At 42.4% G+C, this 18,181-nt stretch overlaps 2 protein-coding genes across 2 annotated transcripts in view; both read left to right on the forward strand.

Annotated features, from left to right (window-relative positions):
* The window catches only part of LOC121838685 (glutamate receptor ionotropic, NMDA 3A-like), a 120,596-nt gene extending 111,839 nt beyond the window's left edge, over positions 1 to 8,757 (forward strand). The window contains exon 5 of the mRNA XM_042302049.1: positions 8,335 to 8,757. Coding sequence (XP_042157983.1) covers positions 8,335 to 8,757 — 423 coding nt within the window. The remainder of the gene's footprint in view (positions 1 to 8,334) is intronic.
* A 151-nt stretch (positions 8,758 to 8,908) lies between these two features.
* Positions 8,909 to 18,181, forward strand: part of LOC112240124 (glutamate receptor ionotropic, NMDA 3A-like) — a 27,128-nt gene continuing 17,855 nt past the window's right edge. The window contains exons 1-2 of the mRNA XM_042302787.1: positions 8,909 to 8,973; positions 10,635 to 10,830. Coding sequence (XP_042158721.1) covers positions 8,918 to 8,973; positions 10,635 to 10,830 — 252 coding nt within the window. The 5' untranslated portion in view covers positions 8,909 to 8,917. The remainder of the gene's footprint in view (positions 8,974 to 10,634; positions 10,831 to 18,181) is intronic.

Raw genomic sequence — 18,181 nt, forward strand, 5'->3', positions numbered from 1 at the left:
CTTGATGATCTTTATGGCCTTCCTGTAACATCGGGTGGTGTAGGTGTCCTGGAGGGCAGGTAGTTTGCCCCGGTGATGCGTTGTGCAGACCTCACTACCCTCTGGAGAGCCTTACGGTTGTGGGCGGAGCAGTTGCCGTACCAGGCGGTGATACAGCCTGCCAGGATGCTCTCGATTGTGCATCTGTAGAAGTTTGTGAGTGCTTTTGGTGACAAGCCAAATTTCTTCAGCCTCCTGAGGTTGAAGAGGCGCTGCTGCGCCTTCTTCACGATGCTGTCCGTGTGGGTGGACCAATTCAGTTTGTCTGTGATGTGTATGCCGAGGAACTTAAAACTTGCTCTCTCTCCACTACTGTTCCATCGATGTGGATAGGGGGGTGTTCCCTCTGCTGTTTCCTGAAGTCCATAATCATGTCCTTAGTTTTGTTGACGTTGAGTGTGAGGTTATTTTTCCTGACACCACACTCCGAGGGCCCTCACCTCCTCCCTGTAGGCCGTCTCGTCAGTGTTGGTAATCAAGCCTACCACTGTTGTGTCGTCCGCAAACTTGATGATTGAGTTGGAGGCGTGCGTGGCCACGCAGTCGTGGGTGAACAGGGAGTACAGGTTAGGGCTCAGAACGCACCCTTGTGGGGCCCCAGTGTTGAAGATCAGCGGGGTGGAGATGTTGTTGCCTACCCTCACCACCTGGGGGTGGCCCGTCAGGAAGTCCAGTACCCAGTTGCACAGGGCGGGGTCAAGACCCAGGGTCTCGAGCTTGATGACGAGCTTGGAGGGTACTATGGTGTTAAATGCCGAGCTGTAGTCGATGAACAGCATTCTCACATAGGTATTCCTCTTGTCCAGGTGGGTTAGGGCAGTGTGCAGTGTGGTTGAGATTGCATCGTCTGTGGACCTATTTGGGAGGTAAGCAAATTGGAGTGGGTCTAGGGTGTCAGGTAGGGTGGAGGTGATATGGTCCTTGACTAGTCTCTCAAAGCACTTCATGATGACGAAAGTGAGTGCTACGGGGTGGTAGTCGTTTAGCTCAGTTACCTTAGCTTTCTTGGGAACAGGAACAATGGTGGCCCTCTTGAAGCATGTGGGAACAGCAGACTGGGATAGGGATTGATTGAATATGTCCGTAAACACACCGGCCAGCGGGTCTGCGCATGCTCTGAGGGCGCGGCTGGGGAGGCCGTCTGGGCCTGCAGCCTTGCGAGGGTTAACACGTTTAAATGTTTTACTCACCTCGGCTGCAGTGAAGGAGAGTCCGCATGTTTTGGTTGCAGGCCGTGTCAGTGGCACTGTATTGTCCTCAAAGCGGGCAAAAAAGTTATTTAGTCTGCCTGGGAGCAAGACATCCTGGTCCGTGACGTGGCTGGGTTTCTTCCTGTAGTCCGTGATTGACTGTAGACCCTGCCACATGCCTCTTGTGTCTGAGCCGTTGAATTGAGATTCTACTTTGTCTCTATACTGTCGCTTAGCTTGTTTGATTGCCTTGCGGAGGGAATAGCAACACTGTTTGTATTCGGTCATGTTACCAGTCACCTTGCCCTGGTTAAAAGCAGTGGTTCGGGCTTTCAGTTTCACGCGAATGCTGCCATCAATCCACGGTTTCTGGTTTGGGAATGTTTTAATCGTTGCTATGGGAACGACATCTTCAACGCACGTTCTAATGAACTCGCACACCGAATCAGCGTATTTCGTCATTGTTGTTGTCTGACGCAATACGAAACATATCCCAGTCCACGTGATGGAAGCAGTCTTGGAGTGTGGAATCAGATTGGTCTGACCAGCGTTGGACAGACCTCAGCGTGGGAGCTTCTTGTTTTAGTTTCTGTCTGTAGGCAGGGATCAACAAAATGGAGTCGTGGTCAGCTTTTCCGAAAGGAGGGCGGGGCAGGGCCTTATATGCGTCGCGGAAGTTAGAATAGCAGTGATCCAAGGTTTTGCCAGCCCTCGTTGTGCAATCGATATGCTGATACAATTTAGGGAGTCTTGTTTTCAGATTAGCCTTGTTAAAATCCCCATCTACAATGAATGCAGCCTCAGGATGTATGGATTCCAGTTTGCAAAGAGTCAAATAAAGTTCGTTCAGAGCCATCGATGTGTCTGCTTGGGGGAATATATATGGCTGTGATTATAATCGAAGAGAATTCCCTTGGTAGATAATGCAGTCGACATTTGATTGTGAGGAATTCTAAATCAGGTGAACAGAAGGACTTGAGTTCCTGTATGCTTTTGTGACCACACCACGTCTCATTAGCCATAAGGCATACGCCCCCGCCCCTCTTCTTACCAGAAAGATGTTTGTTTCTGTCGGCGCGATGCGTGGAGAAACCAGCTGGCTGCACCGACTCCGATAGCGTCGCTCCAGTGAGCCATGTTTCTGTGAAGCAAAGAACGTTACAGTCTCTGATGTCCCTCTGGAATGCTACCCTTGCTCGGATTTCATCAACCTTGTTGTCAAGAGACTGGACATTGGCGAGAAGAATGCTAGGGAGTGGTGCACGATGTGCCCGTCTCCGGAGTCTGACCAGAAGACCGCTATGTTTCCCTCTTTTACGAAGTCGTTTTTCTGGGTCGCCGGCTGGGATTCAAGGCACACTTAACCAGCATGGCTACCACAGCATTCTCCAGCGATACGCCATCACATCTGGTTTGCGCATAGTGGGGCTATCATTTGTTTTTCAACAGGACAATGACCCAAAACACACTTCCAGGCTGTGTAAGGGCTGTTTGACCAAGAAGGAGAGTGATGGAGCTCTGCATCAGATGACCTGGCCTTCACAATCACCCGACCTCAACCCAATTGTGGTGGTTTGGGATGAGTTGGACCACAGAGTGGAGAAAAATCAGCCAACAAGTGCTCAGCATATGTGGGAACTCCTTCAAGACGGTTGGAAAAGCATTCCAGGTGAAGCTGGTTGAGAGAATGCGAAGAGTGTTCAAAACTGTCAAGGCAAAGGGTGGCTACTAAAATATATTTTGATTTGTTTAGCTCTTTTTTGGTTACTACCTAAATCCATGTGTGTTATTTCATAATTTTGATGTCTTCACTATTATTCTACAATGTAGAAAATAGTAAAAATAAAGAAAAACCCTGAAATGAGTAGGTGTGTCCAAACTTTTGACTGGTACTGTAAGTCTCAGTAAACAGAGAAATTATGCATTGCACCAGATTTAGCAAAGTGAGAGAGAGTGAGAGAGACAGGAAGAGGGAGAGGATGAATAAGTGGGTGGAGGAAGAGAGGATAGTAGCAGTAGCAGTATGATGACTCACACATCTACTGTGATAACGACATGTTTTAAATCAATACAAAAGGTTTCAGTCCAAGTCCAGCTACTTCTCTGGAGCCATAAAATATATGGTATATGGTAGCGGTAACTAGGAATGGACAATAAGTGTTTTTGTGTAGAACGAATGACTGACTGAAGACAGGGTGGTCCGACATTTGTGTAGTTGAGTTTGTTTCTGTGGCTACATGTACTCTTAACAACGTGATGAAACTTTGTTGCTCCTTGTCTTCGGTTGCCTAGCTAATGCCCCCCTCCCTGTAGCAGCAGTACACAGAAAAATAAATGAATTGAACAGGAACCTGTAACCCTGGTAACATGACTGGTAAATAGAATGAATAGAACCTCTAACCCGGTAACATGACTGGTAAATAGAATGAATATAACCTCTAACCCTGGTAATATGACTGGTAAATAGAATGAATAGAACCTGTAACCCTGGTAATATGACTGGTAAATAGAATGAATAGAACCTCTAACCCTGGTAAATAGAATGAATATAACCTCTAACCCTGGTAATATGACTGGTAAATAGAATGAATAGAACCTCTAACCCTGGTAAATAGAATGAATATAACCTCTAACCCTGGTAACATGACTGGTAAATAGAATGAATAGAACCTGTAACCCTGGTAAATAGAATGAATAGAACCTCTAACCCTGGTAACATGACTGGTAAATAGAATGAATAGAACCTGTAACCCTGGTAACATGACTGGTAAATAGAATGAATAGAACCTGTAACCCTGGTAATATGACTGGTAAATAGAATGAATAGAACCTGTAACCCTGGTAAATAGAATGAATAGAACCTGTAACCCTGGTAACATGACTGGTAAATAGAATGAATAGAACCTGTAACCCTGGTAACATGACTGGTAAATAGAATGAATAGAACCTGTAACCCTGGTAATATGACTGGTAAATAGAATGAATATAACCTCTAACCCTGGTAAATAGAATGAATATAACCTCTAACCCTGGTAACATGACTGGTAAATAGAATGAATAGAACCTGTAACCCTGGTAAATAGAATGAATATAACCTCTAACCCTGGTAACATGACTGGTAAGTACAATGAATAGAACCTCTAACCCTGGTAAATAGAATGAATAGAACCTCTAACCCTGGTAAATAGAATGAATAGAACCTGTAACCCTGGTAAATAGAATGAATAGAACCTGTAACCCTGGTAATATGACTGGTAAATAGAATAAATAGAACCTGTAACCCTGGTAAATAGAATAAATAGAACCTGTAACCCTGGTAATATGACTGGTAAATAGAATGAATAGAACCTCTAACCCTGGTAATATGACTGGTAAATAGAATGAATAGAACCTCTAACCCTGGTAATATGACTGGTAAATAGAATGAATAGAACCTGTAACCCTGGTAATATGACTGGTAAATAGTGAATATAACCTGTAACCCTGGTAAATAGAATGAATAGAACCTCTAACCCTGGTAATATGACTGGTAAATAGTGAATAGAACCTCTAACCCTGGTAAATAGAATGAATAGAACCTCTAACCCTGGTAAATAGAATGAATAGAACCTCTAACCCTGGTAACATGACTGGTAAATAGAATGAATAGAACCTCTAACCCTGCTAACATGACTGGTAAATAGAATGAATAGAACCTCTAACCCTGGTAATATGACTGGTAAATAGAATGAATAGAACCTGTAACCCTGGTAAATAGAATGAATAGATCCTCTAACCCTGGTAATATGACTGGTAAATAGAATGAATAGAACCTCTAACCCTGGTAACATGACTGGTAAATAGAATGAATAGAACCTCTAACCCTGGTAATATGACTGGTAAATAGAATGAATAGAACCTCTAACCCTGGTAATATGACTGGTACATAGAATGAATATAACCTCTAACCCTGGTAAATAGAATGAATATAACCTCTAACCCTGGTAACATGACTGGTAAATATAATGAATAGAACCTCTAACCCTGGTAATATGACTGGTAAATAGAATGAATAGAGCCTGTAACCCTGGTAAATAGAATGAATAGAACCTGTAACCCTGGTAACATGACTGGTAAATAGAATGAATAGAACCTCTAACCCTGGTAATATGACTGGTAAATAGAATGAATAGAGCCTGTAACCCTGGTAAATAGAATGAATAGAACCTGTAACCCTGGTAACATGACTGGTAAATAGAATTAATAGAACCTCTAACCCTGGTAATATGACTGGTAAATAGAATGAATAGAACCTGTAACCCTGGTAATATGACTGGTAAATAGAATGAATAGAACCTCTAACCCTGGTAAATAGAATGAATAGAACCTCTAACCCTGGTAATATGACTGGTAAATATAATGAATAGAACCTGTAACCCTGGTAAATAGAATGAATAGAACCTGTAACCATGGTAATATGACTGGTAAATAGAATGAATAGAACCTGTAACCCTGGTAAATAGAATGAATAGAACCTGTAACCCTGGTAATATGACTGGTAAATAGAATGAATAGAACCTCTAACCCTGGTAATATGACTGGTAAATATAATGAATATAACCTCTAACCCTGGTAACATGACTGGTAAATATAATGAATAGAACCTGTAACCCTGGTAATATGACTGGTAAATAGAATGAATAGAACCTCTAACCCTGGTAACATGACTGGTAAATAGAATGAATAGAACCTCTAACCCTGGTAATATGACTGGTAAATAGAATGAATAGAACCTCTAACCCTGGTAATATGACTGGTAAATAGAATGAATAGAACCTCTAACCCTGGTAATATGACTGGTAAATAGAATGAATAGAACCTCTAACCCTGGTAATATGACTGGTAAATAGAATGAATAGAACCTGTAACCCTGGTAAATAGAATGAATAGAACCTGTAACCCTGGTAATATGACTGGTAAATAGAATGAATAGAACCTGTAACCCTGGTAATATGACTGGTAAATAGAATGAATAGAACCTGTAACCCTGGTAATATGACTGGTAAATAGAATGAATAGAACCTCTAACCCTGGTAATATGACTGGTAAATAGAATGAATAGAACCTCTAACCCTGGTAATATGACTGGTAAATAGAATGAATAGAACCTGTAACCCTGGTAAATAGAATGAATAGAACCTGTAACCCTGGTAATATGACTGGTAAATAGAATGAATAGAACCTGTAACCCTGGTAAATAGAATGAATAGAACCTGTAACCCTGGTAATATGACTGGTAAATAGAATGAATAGAACCTCTAACCCTGGTAATATGACTGGTAAATAGAATGAATAGAACCTCTAACCCTGGTAATATGACTGGTAAATAGAATGAATAGAACCTGTAACCCTGGTAATATGACTGGTAAATAGAATGAATATAACCTCTAACCCTGGTAAATAGAATGAATATAACCTCTAACCCTGGTAATATGACTGGTAAATAGAATGAATAGAACCTCTAACCCTGGTAAATAGAATGAATAGAGCCTCTAACCCTGGTAATATGACTGGTAAATAGAATGAATAGAACCTGTAACCCTGGTAACATGACTGGTAAATAGAATGAATAGAACCTGTAACCCTGGTAACATGACTGGTAAATAGAATGAATATAACCTCTAACCCTGGTAATATGACTGGTAAATAGAATGAATAGAACCTGTAACCCTGGTAAATAGAATGAATAGAACCTGTAACCCTGGTAATATGACTGGTAAATAGAATGAATAGAACCTGTAACCCTGGTAACATGACTGGTAAATAGAATGAATAGAACCTCTAACCCTGGTAATATGACTGGTAAATAGAATGAATATAACCTCTAACCCTGGTAAATAGAATGAATATAACCTGTAACCCTGGTAACATGACTGGTAAATAGAATGAATAGAACCTCTAACCCTGGTAATATGATTGGTAAATAGAATGAATAGAACTTCTAACCCTGGTAAATAGAATGAATATAACCTCTAACCCTGGTAATATGACTGGTAAATAGAATGAATAGAACCTCTAACCCTGGTAATATGACTGGTAAATAGAATGAATAGAGCCTGTAACCCTGGTAAATAGAATGAATAGAACCTGTAACCCTGGTAACATGACTGGTAAATAGAATGAATAGAACCTGTAACCCTGGTAACATGACTGGTAAATAGAATGAATAGAACCTCTAACCCTGGTAATATGACTGGTAAATAGAATGAATAGAACCTCTAACCCTGGTAAATAGAATGAATGGAACCTCTAACCCTGGTCATATGACTGGTAAATAGAATGAATGGAACCTCTAACCCTGGTCATATGACTGGTAAATAGAATGAATAGAACCTGTAACCCTGGTAATATGACTGGTGAATAGAATGAATAGAACCTCTAACCCTGGTAATATGACTGGTGAATAGAATGAATAAAACCTGTTACCCTGGTAAATAGAATGAATATAACCTCTAACCCTGGTAATATGACTGGTGAATAGAATGAATAGAACCTATAACCCTGGTAATATGATTGGTAAATAGAATGAATAGAACTTCTAACCCTGGTAAATAGAATGAATAGAACCTCTAACCCTGGTAATATGACTGGTAAATAGAATGAATAGAACCTCTAACCCTGGTAATATGACTGGTAAATAGAATGAATAGAACCTCTAACCCTGGTAAATAGAATGAATAGAACCTCTAACCCTGGTAATATGACTGGTAAATAGAATGAATAGAACCTCTAACCCTGGTAATATGACTGGTGAATAGAATGAATAAAACCTGTTACCCTGGTAAATAGAATGAATATAACCTATAACCCTGGTAATATGACTGGTGAATAGAATGAATAGAACCTATAACCCTGGTCATATGATTGGTAAATAGAATGAATAGAACTTCTAACCCTGGTAAATAGAATGAATAGAACCTCTAACCCTGGTAATACGACTGGTAAATAGAATGAATAAGAACCTCTAACTCTGGTAATATGACTGGTAAATAGAATGAATAGAACCTGTAACCCTGGTAATATGACTGGTAAATAGAATGAATATAACCTCTCTCCCTTCTTTCAGAACCCTCTCCATTTCCAGATGCCGATGCAGAACCCGGCCCTGCCCCAGGTAGAGCTGCTCTACTCCCTGCTGGTGATCAACAGCTGGTATGACGTCAGCCTCCTGCTCTGTCAGGAGTGGAACATTTCTAGCTTCCTTGTTCGTCTCCGTAACAACACCAAGTTCCACCTGGGTTCTGTGGTCAACATCACCACCTACACTACCTCCTCTGGATCTCAACCCAACAGCTCCGTCTCCAAGGCCGACTTCCAGACCTCTCTACGGGGATACGTGGAGTCCATCAAGGAGTCAACGTCTACAGTCGTAACATTCGGCTGCGACATCCGGGACATCAAGAGGATCTTTAACGTGGTGACCAAGCTGGGCCTGATGCTGCCAGAGTACCACTGGGTGTTGGGGACACGCAGGACGTGGAGGAGCTGAGGACCGAGGGGCTGCCGGCGGGACTGCTGGCCCATGGCAGGATGGGGACTCCCTCCCTGGATCACTACGTACAGGATGGGCTGGAGCTGGTGGCCCGGGTGGTGGGGTCAGCTGCGTACCGCTCCCTGAGCTCGCCCTCATCCCCTCCATCACCAACTGCATGGATACACAGAGCAGCCAGAACAGGAACATGACCTCAGGGAAATATCTGTCCAGGTGCAGTACTGATGCTGATTCACTTCTCATATAAGCATTAATAAAGACGATTGTGGTGATTTAATCCCAGTGGTTTAGGACAAAAGCTCTGTATTGGTCAATACCTGTAAATACATAACCTAGAGGACATACTGTATGTCTCTTATAAAAATTCCACAACAACAAACTTGCCAAAACAGAGAGAGCTGAGATCCCCCTTACTGTCTCAAGTCAGGTGTGGAGCATGTCCTTAACTGACTTGCCTAGTTAAATAAAGGTTAAAAAAAAAAGGATAGACATATCTATAGTCTGACCCCCTGATAGGGATATCTATAGTCTGACCCCCTGATAGTGATATCTATAGTCTGACCCCCTGATAGGGATATCTATAGTCTGACCCCCTGATAGGGATATCTATAGTCTGACCCCATGATAGAGATATCTATAGTCTGACCCCCTGATAGGGATATCTATAGTCTGACCCCCTGATAGGGATATCTATAGTCTGACCCCATGATAGAGATATCTATAGTCTGACCCCCTGATAGGGATATCTATAGTCTGACCCCCTGATAGGGATATCTATAGTCTGACCCCATGATAGAGATATCTATAGTCTGACCCCCTGATAGGGATATCTATAGTCTGACCCCCTGATAGGGATATCTATAGTCTGACCCCATGATAGAGATATCTATAGTCTGACCCCCTGATAGGGATATCTATAGTCTGACCCCTGATAGGGATATCTATAGTCTGACCCCCTGATAGGGATATCTATAGTCTGACCCCCTGATAGGGATATCTATAGTCTGACCCCATGATAGAGATATCTATAGTCTGACCCCCTGATAGGGATATCTATAGTCTGACCCCTGATAGGGATATCTATAGTCTGACCCCATGATAGTGATATCTATAGTCTGACCCCCTGATAGGGATATCTATAGTCTGACCCCATGATAGTGATATCTATAGTCTGACCCCTGATAGGGATATCTATAGTCTGACCCCATGATAGAGATATCTATAGTCTGACCCCCTGATAGGGATATCTATAGTCTGACCCCTGATAGGGATATCTATAGTCTGACCCCATGATAGTGATATCTATAGTCTGACCCCCTGATAGAGATATCTATAGTCTGACCCCCTGATAGAGATATCTATAGTCTGACCCCATGATAGTGATATCTATAGTCTGACCCCATGATAGTGATATCTATAGTCTGACCCCATGATAGTGATATCTATAGTCTGACCCCATGATAGTGATATCTATAGTCTGACCCCATGATAGTGATATATATAGTCTGACCCCATTATGGTTCTGTTTGACCAGCAGGTCACAGATACAACCCCCTCTTTGCCTTTCCTGGCATCAGGGCTCAGGCCCTGCCAAAAGGGCACATGATGAACCAGGCCTGTGCAGCTTAGAGCTCATCTCAGTAGCTAGGTTTAATAAGACGATGCTGTCTGCTGTAGTTGTTTAGTCACAGTGTCCTCCAGCTGCAAGCGCAGGTGTAAAGAATTGTATGATTTCATTGAGATTCATGAACAGAAGACAGTCCCACATCAGATTCACCTGAGTGGTTTTCTGTTCTGGCCTTTAACCCCTGAATTCTAAGCCTCAAATTGACCCTTATCCTATAACCTCATCTGTTTCTCTGCCCCCCCTGCAGGTTTCTGTCCAACACGTCGTTTGAAGGTCTGAGTGGTTTCATCTCGTCCCAGGAGGAGACAGTGATCTCCTCTGAGAGCCATCACTTCATCTGGTCCCTGCAACATGACCCCATAGGGAAGCCCATGTGGACCAGACTGGGCCGATGGAAGCATGACAGGGTGCTACTGGACTACACTGCCTGGACCAACAAACAGGTGAGAGGGAGGAGGAGAGAGAGATGAGGGAGGGGGAGGGGCTCAGAGAAACAGATATGTTACAACTTCCCCCTGGTCTCCCCTCACTAATAGATATGTTATAACTTCCCCCTGGTCTCCCCTCACTAATAGATATGTTACAACTTCCCCCTGGTCTCCCCTCACTAATAGATATGTTACAACTTCCCCTGGTCTCCCCTCACTAATAGATATGTTACAACTTCCCTGGTCTCCCCTCACTAATAGATATGTTACAACTTCCCCCTGGTCTCCCTTACTAATAGATATGTTACAACTTCCCCCTGGTCTCCCTCACTAATAGATATGTTACAACTTCCCCTGGTCTCCCCTCACTAATAGATATGTTATAACTTCCCTGGTCTCCCTCACTAATAGATATGTTACAACTTCCCCTGGTCTCCCCTCACTAATAGATATGTTATAACTTCCCCTGGTCTCCCCTTACTAATAGATATGTTATAACTTCCCCTGGTCTCCCCTCACTAATAGATATGTTATAACTTCCCCTGGTCTCCCCTCACTAATAGATATGTTACAACTTCCCCTGGTCTCCCCTCACTAATAGATATGTTATAACTTCCCTGGTCTCCCCTCACTAATAGATATGTTATAACTTCCCCTGGTCTCCCCTCACTAATAGATATGTTACAACTTCCCCTGGTCTCCCTCACTAATAGATATGTTATAACTTCCCCTGGTCTCCCCTCACTAATAGATATGTTATAACTTCCCCTGGTCTCCCCTCACTAATAGATATGTTACAACTTCCCCTGGTCTCCCCTCACTAATAGATATGTTATAACTTCCCCCTGGTCTCCCCTCACTAATAGATATGTTACAACTTCCCCTGGTCTCCCTCACTAATAGATATGTTACAACTCCCCCTGGTCTCCCTTACTAATAGATATGTTACAACTTCCCCTGGTCTCCCCTCACTAATAGATATGTTACAACTTCCCCTGGTCTCCCCTCACTAATAGATATGTTACAACTTCCCCCTGGTCTCCCCTTACTAATAGATATGTTACAACTTCCCCTGGTCTCCCCTTACTAATAGATATGTTACAACTTCCCCTGGTCTCCCTCACTAATAGATATGTTATAACTTCCCTGGTCTCCCCTTACTAATAGATATGTTATAACTTCCCTGGTCTCCCCTCACTAATAGATATGTTATAACTTCCCTGGTCTCCCCTCACTAATAGATATGTTACAACTTCCCCTGGTCTCCCTTACTAATAGATATGTTACAACTTCCCCTGGTCTCCTCACTAATAGATATGTTACAACTTCCCCTGGTCTCCCCTTACTAATAGATATGTTACAACTTCCCTGGTCTCCCCTTACTAATAGATATGTTACAACTTCCCCTGGTCTCCCCTCACTAATAGATATGTTACAACTTCCCCCTGGTCTCCCCTTACTAATAGATATGTTACAACTTCCCTGGTCTCCCCTCACTAATAGATATGTTACAACTTCCCCTGGTCTCCCCTTACTAATAGATATGTTACAACTTCCCCTGGTCTCCCTCACTAATAGATATGTTACAACTTCCCCTGGTCTCCCCTCACTAATAGATATGTTACAACTTCCCTGGTCTCCCTCACTAATAGATATGTTACAACTTCCCCTGGTCTCCCTCACTAATAGATATGTTACAACTTCCCCTGGTCTCCCCTCACTAATAGATATGTTACAACTTCCCTGGTCTCCCTCACTAATAGATATGTTACAACTTCCCCCTGGTCTCCCCTTACTAATAGATATGTTATAACTTCCCCCTGGTCTCCCCTCACTAATAGATATGTTACAACTTCCCCTGGTCTCCCTCACTAATAGATATGTTACAACTTCCCCTGGTCTCCCTTACTAATAGATATGTTACAACTTCCCTGGTCTCCCTCACTAATAGATATGTTATAACTTCCCTGGTCTCCCCTCACTAATAGATATGTTACAACTTCCCCTGGTCTCCCTCACTAATAGATATGTTACAACTTCCCTGGTCTCCCCTCACTAATAGATATGTTATAACTTCCCCTGGTCTCCCTCACTAATAGATATGTTATAACTTCCCTGGTCTCCCCTCACTAATAGATATGTTATAACTTCCCTGGTCTCCCCTCACTAATAGATATGTTACAACTTCCCTGGTCTCCCCTCACTAATAGATATGTTACAACTTCCCCTGGTCTCCCCTCACTAATAGATATGTTATAACTTCCCTGGTCTCCCCTCACTAATAGATATGTTATAACTTCCCCTGGTCTCCCTCACTAATAGATATGTTACAACTTCCCTGGTCTCCCTCACTAATAGATATGTTATAACTTCCCTGGTCTCCCTCACTAATAGATATGTTATAACTTCCCTGGTCTCCCTCACTAATAGATATGTTACAACTTCCCCTGGTCTCCCCTCACTAATAGATATGTTACAACTTCCCCTGGTCTCCCCTCACTAATAGATATGTTACAACTTCCCCTGGTCTCCCCTCACTAATAGATATGTTACAACTTCCCTGGTCTCCCTCACTAATAGATATGTTATAACTTCCCTGGTCTCCCTCACTAATAGATATGTTACAACTTCCCTGGTCTCCCCTCACTAATAGATATGTTACAACTTCCCTGGTCTCCCTCACTAATAGATATGTTATAACTTCCCCTGGTCTCCCCTCACTAATAGATATGTTACAACTTCCCTGGTCTCCCCTCACTAATAGATATGTTACAACTTCCCCTGGTCTCCCTTACTAATAGATATGTTACAACTTCCCTGGTCTCCCTTACTAATAGATATGTTACAACTTCCCCTGGTCTCCCTCACTAATAGATATGTTACAACTTCCCCTGGTCTCCCTTACTAATAGATATGTTACAACTTCCCTGGTCTCCCTCACTAATAGATATGTTACAACTTCCCCTGGTCTCCCCTTACTAATAGATATGTTATAACTTCCCCTGGTCTCCCTCACTAATAGATATGTTACAACTTCCCCCTGGTCTCCCTCACTAATAGATATGTTACAACTTCCCCTGGTCTCCCTTACTAATAGATATGTTACAACTTCCCTGGTCTCCCTCACTAATAGATATGTTACAACTTCCCTGGTCTCCCTCACTAATAGATATGTTACAACTTCCCTGGTCTCCCTCACTAATAGATATGTTACAACTTCCCTGGTCTCCCCTCACTAATAGATATGTTACAACTTCCCTGGTCTCCTCACTAATAGATATGTTACAACTTCCCCTGGTCTCCCCTCACTAATAGATATGTTACAACTTCCCCCTGGTCTCCCTTACTAATAGATATGTTATAACTTCCCCCTGGTCTCCCCTCACTAATAGATATGTTACAACTTCCCCTGGTCTCCCTCACTAATAGATATGTTACAACTTCCCCTGGTCTCCCTTACTAATAGATATGTTACAACTTCCCCTGGTCTCCCTCACTAATAGATATGTTACAACTTCCCCTGGTCTCCCTTACTAATAGATATGTTACAACTTCCCCTGGTCTCCCCTCACTAATAGATATGTTACAACTTCCCCTGGTCTCCCCTTACTAATAGATATGTTACAACTTCCCCTGGTCTCCCCTCACTAATAGATATGTTACAACTTCCCCTGGTCTCCCCTTACTAATAGATATGTTATAACTTCCCCTGGTCTCCCTCACTAATAGATATGTTATAACTTCCCCTGGTCTCCCTTACTAATAGATATGTTATAACTTCCCCTGGTCTCCCTCACTAATAGATATGTTACAACTTCCCCTGGTCTCCCTCACTAATAGATATGTTACAACTTCCCTGGTCTCCCCTTACTAATAGATATGTTATAACTTCCCCTGGTCTCCCCTCACTAATAGATATGTTACAACTTCCCCCTGGTCTCCCCTCACTAATAGATATGTTACAACTTCCCCTGGTCTCCCTTACTAATAGATATGTTACAACTTCCCCTGGTCTCCCTCACTAATAGATATGTTACAACTTCCCCTGGTCTCCCCTCACTAATAGATATGTTACAACTTCCCTGGTCTCCCTCACTAATAGATATGTTACAACTTCCCCTGGTCTCCCCTCACTAATAGATATGTTACAACTTCCCCTGGTCTCCCTCACTAATAGATATGTTACAACTTCCCCTGGTCTCCCCTCACTAATAGATATGTTACAACTTCCCCCTGGTCTCCCCTTACTAATAGATATGTTATAACTTCCCCTGGTCTCCCTCACTAATAGATATGTTACAACTTCCCCCTGGTCTCCCTCACTAATAGATATGTTACAACTTCCCCTGGTCTCCCCTTACTAATAGATATGTTACAACTTCCCCTGGTCTCCCTCACTAATAGATATGTTATAACTTCCCTGGTCTCCCCTCACTAATAGATATGTTACAACTTCCCCTGGTCTCCCCTCACTAATAGATATGTTACAACTTCCCCTGGTCTCCCCTCACTAATAGATATGTTATAACTTCCCTGGTCTCCCCTCACTAATAGATATGTTATAACTTCCCTGGTCTCCCCTCACTAATAGATATGTTATAACTTCCCCTGGTCTCCCCTCACTAATAGATATGTTACAACTTCCCTGGTCTCCCTCACTAATAGATATGTTACAACTTCCCTGGTCTCCCTCACTAATAGATATGTTATAACTTCCCCTGGTCTCCCTCACTAATAGATATGTTATAACTTCCCCTGGTCTCCCTCACTAATAGATATGTTACAACTTCCCTGGTCTCCCTCACTAATAGATATGTTATAACTTCCCTGGTCTCCCCTCACTAATAGATATGTTACAACTTCCCCTGGTCTCCCCTCACTAATAGATATGTTACAACTTCCCTGGTCTCCCTCACTAATAGATATGTTACAACTTCCCTGGTCTCCCCTCACTAATAGATATGTTACAACTTCCCCTGGTCTCCCCTCACTAATAGATATGTTACAACTTCCCTGGTCTCCCCTCACTAATAGATATGTTATAACTTCCCTGGTCTCCCTCACTAATAGATATGTTACAACTTCCCCTGGTCTCCCCTCACTAATAGATATGTTACAACTTCCCCTGGTCTCCCCTCACTAATAGATATGTTATAACTTCCCCCTGGTCTCCCTCACTAATAGATATGTTACAACTTCCCTGGTCTCCCTCACTAATAGATATGTTACAACTTCCCCCTGGTCTCCCCTTACTAATAGATATGTTACAACTTCCCTGGTCTCCCCTTACTAATAGATATGTTACAACTTCCCCTGGTCTCCCCTCACTAATAGATATGTTACAACTTCCCCTGGTCTCCCCTTACTAATAGATATGTTACAACTTCCCCTGGTCTCCCCTCACTAATAGATATGTTACAACTTCCCTGGTCTCCCCTTACTAATAGATATGTTATAACTTCCCCTGGTCTCCCCTCACTAATAGATATGTTACAACTTCCCCTGGTCTCCCTCACTAATAGATATGTTACAACTTCCCCTGGTCTCCCTTACTAATAGATATGTTACAACTTCCCCTGGTCTCCCCTCACTAATAGATATGTTACAACTTCCCCTGGTCTCCCCTCACTAATAGATATGTTACAACTTCCCCTGGTCTCCCTCTCACTAATAGATATGTTACAACTTCCCTGGTCTCCCCTCACTAATAGATATGTTACAACTTCCCCTGGTCTCCCCTCACTAATAGATATGTTACAACTTCCCCTGGTCTCCCTCACTAATAGATATGTTACAACTTCCCCTGGTCTCCCCTTACTAATAGATATGTTATAACTTCCCCTGGTCTCCCCTCACTAATAGATATGTTACAACTTCCCCTGGTCTCCCTCACTAATAGATATGTTACAACTTCCCCCTGGTCTCCCTTACTAATAGATATGTTACAACTTCCCCTGGTCTCCCCTCACTAATAGATATGTTATAACTTCCCCTGGTCTCCCCTCACTAATAGATATGTTATAACTTCCCCTGGTCTCCCCTCACTAATAGATATGTTATAACTTCCCTGGTCTCCCCTTACTAATAGATATGTTACAACTTCCCTGGTCTCCCCTCACTAATAGATATGTTATAACTTCCCTGGTCTCCCTTACTAATAGATATGTTATAACTTCCCCTGGTCTCCCCTCACTAATAGATATGTTATAACTTCCCCCTGGTCTCCCTCACTAATAGATATGTTATAACTTCCCTGGTCTCCCCTTACTAATAGATATGTTACAACTTCCCTGGTCTCCCCTCACTAATAGATATGTTATAACTTCCCTGGTCTCCCTCACTAATAGATATGTTATAACTTCCCTGGTCTCCCCTCACTAATAGATATGTTATAACTTCCCCCTGGTCTCCCCTTACTAATAGATATGTTACAACTTCCCTGGTCTCCCTCACTAATAGATATGTTATAACTTCCCCTGGTCTCCCCTTACTAATAGATATGTTACAACTTCCCCCTGGTCTCCCTCACTAATAGATATGTTATAACTTCCCCTGGTCTCCCTTACTAATAGATATGTTACAACTTCCCCTGGTCTCCCCTTACTAATAGATATGTTATAACTTCCCCTGGTCTCCCCTCACTAATAGATATGTTATAACTTCCCCTGGTCTCCCTCACTAATAGATATGTTACAACTCCCCCTGGTCTCCCTTACTAATAGATATGTTATAACTCCCCCTGGTCCCCTTTACTAATAGATATGTTATAACTCCCCCTGGTCCCCTTACTAATAGATATGTTATAACTTCCCCTGGTCTCCCTCACTAATAGATATGTTACAACTTCCCCTGGTCTCCCCTCACTAATAGATATGTTACAACTTCCCCTGGTCTCCCCTCACTAATAGATATGTTATAACTTCCCTGGTCTCCCCTCACTAATAGATATGTTATAACTTCCCCTGGTCTCCCCTCACTAATAGATATGTTACAACTTCCCCCTGGTCTCCCCTTACTAATAGATATGTTACAACTTCCCCTGGTCTCCCTCACTAATAGATATGTTACAACTTCCCCTGGTCTCCTCACTAATAGATATGTTACAACTTCCCCTGGTCTCCCTCACTAATAGATATGTTATAACTTCCCCTGGTCTCCCCTCACTAATAGATATGTTACAACTTCCCTGGTCTCCCTCACTAATAGATATGTTACAACTTCCCCCTGGTCTCCCTCACTAATAGATATGTTACAACTTCCCCCTGGTCTCCCTCACTAATAGATATGTTATAACTTCCCCTGGTCTCCTCACTAATAGATATGTTATAACTTCCCCTGGTCTCCCCTCACTAATAGATATGTTACA

Source organism: Oncorhynchus tshawytscha, linkage group LG20 (assembly GCF_018296145.1).
Source record: "Oncorhynchus tshawytscha isolate Ot180627B linkage group LG20, Otsh_v2.0, whole genome shotgun sequence".
In the NCBI taxonomy this organism is placed as follows: Eukaryota; Metazoa; Chordata; class Actinopteri; order Salmoniformes; family Salmonidae; genus Oncorhynchus; species Oncorhynchus tshawytscha.